Genomic DNA, 6000 nt, shown 5'->3' with positions numbered 1-6000 from the left:
ATTCCTGGACCAAAGGTAAATCATCTTGAGTATTGACTTTCTTATAATACTGTATTTGTGCTTATCAAGTTCTAAACTATTCAGTGAAATTATATTAACTTTCTGTTGTGGTAAGAGACAAGCCTTTGGCGGAAAGAATTAAATATATTCTTTTATCAACTCTAGTCCTGTGCTTTTTCATTATTCTTTTGCTACATGATGTGGTTTTCATGATTCCGGGCATTAAATAATACCTAAAAAAGACCATTTCCTTTTAAATTTGTGGAAGTCATTGCTAAAGGAGGCATGTGACATGGATACGTCACTACAGTTTGAAATGAGAGATCTCGTAATAAGAATAGTATTTATAGCTGCCCTAAGTTGATTGAATCACAGAGACTGTCATCTCTATTTACGTACCACCAAATCGCAGCATCAATTCCAATTAAGTTTAAAAAAGTATTGTATGATTGAGACTATGGAATGTTTCAGCAAGAATGTTTGAGTTTAAAGTAATTGAAAAAGAAAACTAGATTGAGATGTGAATTTCTTCTGAAATTTCATGGAATGATATTATCCTTCTGTGATTTGAGAGCAGCAATCAAGTCTATTTGGGATTTGTCAGCACGTAAACAACAAGAGAACTGAAATTTGACTTTTGAAAAATTACATAGAAGGAATTAGGTGAAAGTTAAATGAAAACCAAAATAAAGGTGGAAGTTAAAAAATGAATACAGGCTGATTTTTTTTAGACCTTATTAATTTCCTTATTTTTTATCTTAAAATGGAACAGGAAACCATTGGTTTGGCTAATATTTTTCATCTTTTGCCCACCAGGGTAATAGAGGTCCCCCTGGGGTGCCAGGTTTGATGGGAAATTCTGGTAAACCGGTAAGATCATTAATCTCATTCAAAAGATCTGGAAAAATGAAAAATTTTGCATTGTGCAAAAAATCACTTTTCAAATTTGTTGTGTTCTTCCTATCCCCAAAACAGGGTGAACAAGGGCCAGAGGGAGAAGCAGGTCCAACAGGACCCCGGGGACCACCAGTAAGTATTGAATAAATTTCTGAGTTTATGTAATATTGCAGTGTCTCAAGTTATGGTTGCTGAAGCTAACCATGAGATAAAAATATTATTCAACACAAGTGCTAATTTTTAAGGTAAATACTAGGTGTTCTTTAACACCCTTCTGTACTAGGTGTTTGTGCATCATCACATAGAGAAATCCAGAAGGACATGTCCTATGACTGTTTCTGGCTTTGGTGATAAATTAAATTTTAAACCTTTGTTTATATTCTTCTGGTCTTTGTTTTTAAATATGCTGAGTGAAAGCCCAAACAGAGTGGTTTGTGACAAAAAGCTGGAACCAAACTCCTGTTCTTCCACTGCAACAGTCAACTCCCACAACTGGTGTTGAAAAGCTTAAATTCACTAGCTGCCAGTAGATCACTTTAACTGTTTCAGCCTCTTAAAGAAGCTTGTGCTGTATATTACAAGGCTTAGCTGTATATTACAAGGTTTTGAACTTTGGACTAAGTATTCAGAACATGATTTTTTTTGGCTAGGACCTAGTTCTAATGCACGTAATGTGAACAGTGAGGCAAGGTATGAAGGAAAGGTAGCTGTCTGTCCTACCTAGTAAAGAAAATGGCTAGAGACTGTCCTCAGCCCCCTTGGTCAACTAGCATGGCGTGGTTTGTCTTCATACTGCTAAACTCCCTTAACAAAACCCTCATGTCTAAGAGCAGTCTGGGTGCAGTCAGCTTGCGTATTGGGAACAGTCTCTTGCCTGTGTTCCCAAAACTGTTCTTGGGCATTATCTAGGAAAGCCCAGTTCGCCTGAGACAAAAGCATGCTAACCATTTATCATGGATGATGGCGGGATGCTGCTCGGGCCTGTGCCTTGGCCCTTTCTGGTTGATATTATGAATGTAGCTATAGTGATGTGAAGTATAGCATTTACTTGGGAATGCTGATGTTGTAGTTTCTTTCACTGGAGATTTTCCTTAACACTAGAAAGATTCAGAAGACTGGAGAAAGCATTGCTGGGCAGGTAGCTTGCTGCAGGAAATAAATGTGCCGAGGAAATTGAACTGGTGGCATTTGCTAAGGCTCAGTGTTGAAAACAAAGGACAACCGTTCCTGAGGCATGCTTGGGGTACTAGAGAGTCTGCTGGGTACAGATTTCTGATTCCCTCTGGAGTGGACCTGGCATGGATTGAAGTTACATAAGTCTGATCTAATTTCCCTTTGCTGTTAATCCTTCTGTGAGGGATGAGAGGGTCAGTGATGCGAAGAAAATTTTCGTATGCCAAAATTCAGTCTGACGACATTGACAAGACTCCAGGCTCTGTAACCAATTGCTTTTGCAAGCTTCACTCTTGCCACTGATACTGTAGGGATACTTCCTTGGAATTTTCTGAGCTTCTGCTATCATACAGTGACATAAGAGTTTTACTCATGCAGTTGTAGGGTTATCCTCATACAGGGCTTAGAGAGTTACTGATAGGGATATATTTGTAAGGGTATTTCATGGGTCAGGAATATCTTCTCTGAATTAACTCTTAAACATACAGCGGCAGTCAGCCAAATAACAGATTTTGTTTTCTTCTATTTTCTTCTGTGGTTTGTGTTATCATGTGCTAGATGCATTAATTCATGAGATCACATTTATTTTAGACTGAATCTTTGTATGAGTGCTGTGTCCACAGCTGCCTATAAATGGTATGAAAAGGGGATTACATAAATATATACTTACTAGGATGGAATACAGGTATCTTCAGCCTCCCATATAGCCAGCTTGCAAACATTTCTGTTGTTTGTGTTTAAAAGTGTTGGGTGCACTAGAAAAAGTTTTCAGCCCTGTTCTTCTTGAGCTGATTTTTTGTATACTTGTAACAGGAATAAGAATTATAATTGAATCAGACCAAAGTAATTGCCCACTCTGATAATGCACTGTAATCTGCTAAACTATGCTTTTAATCCTTTCAATGTGAACATGAATTTACAAAATCAGCAGTCCATAGAACAGGAGTTGACACGCAAGGTTAATTATTAGTAACCCTGTAGTCGGACAGAAATACTTAATGCAGATTAAATACAATGATTTTTCTGTTTATCACTCTAGAGACCAGCAAGACATCTGGATATCTTGCCTTTATTTTCTCTGTCTTTACAAAGTACACTCATTTTGGAAAACATGTAAATATTAGAACAAAAGCATAGAAAGAAAAAACTTTTCATCAATATAAGATGGAGAAAGGAAGTAAATTTTTGATAATAAAGTAAGTTTGCATGTAGAACATTAAACAGTAATCTATTTCTCATCTATAGTTCCTTTAAAGCCATAAAAAAGCCTTGAATAATAACTATGTTTATCTTCCTTCTGCTCAAGACTACAAGCAGCATATGAGTGGAATGGCTTTCCATTTTCTTTTTGGGAACACCAGAAAAAACATTACTTCTACACAGAAAACTGGAATGATCGGGATTTTTTGTTCAGGAAGGACACAGGGTTGGATTATTGAACCTCAGTGAGCTTTGGTCGAAGCTGAGTCTGTATTTATTTTCAGGGCAGAATGAAGAGTATTTTCTCTTTCTTCTGCAGCATGTACATGTAGTAGATACATTTGAGCCTCAGTTTTTAGGACTCTGCCCTTACCTTTCCAGGGAAAAAAAAAATCAGCTGGTTAAATAATTCTACACACCATGATTTTCAAACTTCTAAACCTAGAAATTTTGAAAATAAGTTGAGAAAAGCTTTTATAATTGCTCTAAAGAGAATTTTTCTTGTGAATATTTTTGTATTTTTTTCAGATTTTGAAACTTTCTCACAACTTTAACATTTGACAGTTTTTGACCGAAGTTTTATAACCAAACACTTCTAAAGCCTGAGGATTTTATGGTTACTATTCAGGTGTTTTTCTTGTCCTTTTCTTTCCTATTTTGAATTATCCTCTTTAGCACCCAGCTCAGTTCTTTTCTCTCTCCTTTACCCTTTGTTCCATTTTACTCTTGGTAATAGAATACTCAGGTAAAAGTCAAGAGGGGCTGGGTTTCTTCCCTGGAGTTGGAAAAAATGTCGATGTTTTGCAGGATATGGAGAACTTCAGTCCCTTAATGTACTGCTGCATGGCAGCAGCCACATGAGAGATCCTCTTCACTTTTCCATTTCACTTACCCCTGTTCTTCGTGTCACTACTGGGTAAAGACAGTGTGACTGGTAGCTCCAGGAGGGCCAGCACTGTAGAGGAAAGGACCTCCAGTGAAGGTTTGTGGGGGGATAACAAGGCTGACTCTGCTAATATGGACAGCAGGCTGGTGTCTGCACTAGGGAAAAATAATATGCCTACATTTGTGTTATATTAAAAATCGCCTGACTTTTCAGCTTTAGCTACTTTAGCAAAAGACATCTTTTTGAGACAAAATTTTCACTTCAGCTAGTGTGTAGTTTTTTGAGGAGTTACACAATGGAGTGCTATTAAGCATCAGTGACTCTGTGGGACAAATTAATACTTCTATACTGTTTACCAAATAGCGTGTAGCATCCTCTGGCATAAACCATGTTATTTCAATGTTATTTTCATTATTAAACAACTGTTGGAATGTAGTTGGAACAGTATTATTACTAAGCAGCAGATTCAAATTTTGGCCTTTTGCGAGTCTGTAAACATTTACAGTTTCACAGGGAAGATATTAAATGGTTGAAAACAAGATAACTAGCTCTAATTAAAAATAGGCAAAGTCATGTGTTGGGAGACTCTTACCTCACTGCTGGCAAATCTCCCTAGGAGAAAATTACTTTCAAAAGTACCATTTTAGCTACCATTGCTTTTCCTTAGAAAATTTCAGTTGGCACCTGAGCGGAAAAAAAAGTTTTACTTTTGTTTATTTAGTTTATTATTAATCTGTTCAGTAAAGCAGAAAAGCAGCTGGAGCAACATGGAAATTTTGTCTTTTGTTTCTAAATCAAACATATTCTCCATTCCACTCTAATTGTTTTGTCAGTTAACTTTATGTTTGCTTCACTTTATGCTAGCCAATCCACATAATTACCAAACTCATTCGTGATTTAAACCTTTCTAAGCATCATGGCAGGTGGCCCAGAGGAAGAAATTCTGAAACATCAGTGTCATTCTTAATCAGTGGAATTTAGCCATGTTCCCTAAGCTGCTTAACTATTTCCTTTCATATTTGCTGAGTTAGTAAGATTTAATTTTTCATATTGCATCTGCAGAAAATACTGACCCCTGCCCCTGCTTTTTTCATCCCTTGTTGTTCTTCAGCTATTTAACCTTTAAATTGCTAGTCTTTGGAGAACATGTATCCCATCTTGTGGTTCTGCAGTGAAAAGAGATCTTCGAACATTCAAGTAACCATTTAACTTAAAGTTCAATACTTGCCTAGCAAATTGAGCAAACTCTTGATGTATATGCAGGCCAGCATATATATGTTGTTAAGGATTTAGGATGCAATACATGTTTTCCTAACATTAGCAACAGAGGTTAAGTACCTAGCTGCCTAAGATTTGATACTGTAGCCCCCTCTGAGAGACTTCTGAGGGGCTCAGGTTGGTTGGGCTGACTTGCTATCTGGAGGTGCCTTTGTCTCTCTGTTCATTATAAACAGGGAGCCTGGAGAGTACCTTGGATTTGGTACTAAAATGTCCGACAACCTAAAGTTAGATGAGAATACTGTTTTCAGCATCTTAAATTACTTTCAGGTATATAATTTTCTGAGTCTTTAAAGATATTTTTGTCTTACCTACTCTGAAATATATCTTTGGTAACCCTAACAATTATAACTAAAATCTAGTTTTTCTATTATATTCTTTTTACATGACTCCAACTGAAATAATGGGTCATTTTCCATAGTTGGTATTGGTGTAGTGGTATTGGTAGTGTGATGGGATGAAATGTCCTTGCCTCAGTTTATATGATATGCTTAAGTATTAGTGGACACATTTTGTACATATAATTTCAGAGGTGTTCCACAAGTGGTGAGTCATAGTTTACATTT

At 36.7% G+C, this 6000-nt stretch overlaps 1 protein-coding gene across 1 annotated transcript in view; it reads left to right on the top strand.

The window, feature by feature from the left end:
• The window catches only part of COL9A1 (collagen, type IX, alpha 1), a gene marked incomplete at its 5' end in the record, with an annotated part of 50398 nt that overhangs the window by 18182 nt on the left and 26216 nt on the right, over positions 1-6000 (top strand). Inside the window, 2 exons of the mRNA XM_009583609.1 lie at positions 817-870; positions 976-1029. Of these exons, the coding sequence (XP_009581904.1) occupies positions 817-870; positions 976-1029 (108 nt within the window). The remainder of the gene's footprint in view (positions 1-816; positions 871-975; positions 1030-6000) is intronic.

The sequence above is a fragment of the Fulmarus glacialis genome, unplaced genomic scaffold (assembly GCF_000690835.1).
Source record: "Fulmarus glacialis isolate BGI_N327 unplaced genomic scaffold, ASM69083v1 scaffold6528, whole genome shotgun sequence".
NCBI lineage: Eukaryota > Metazoa > Chordata > Aves > Procellariiformes > Procellariidae > Fulmarus > Fulmarus glacialis.
This window is presented reverse-complemented; position numbering and strand designations above follow the sequence as displayed.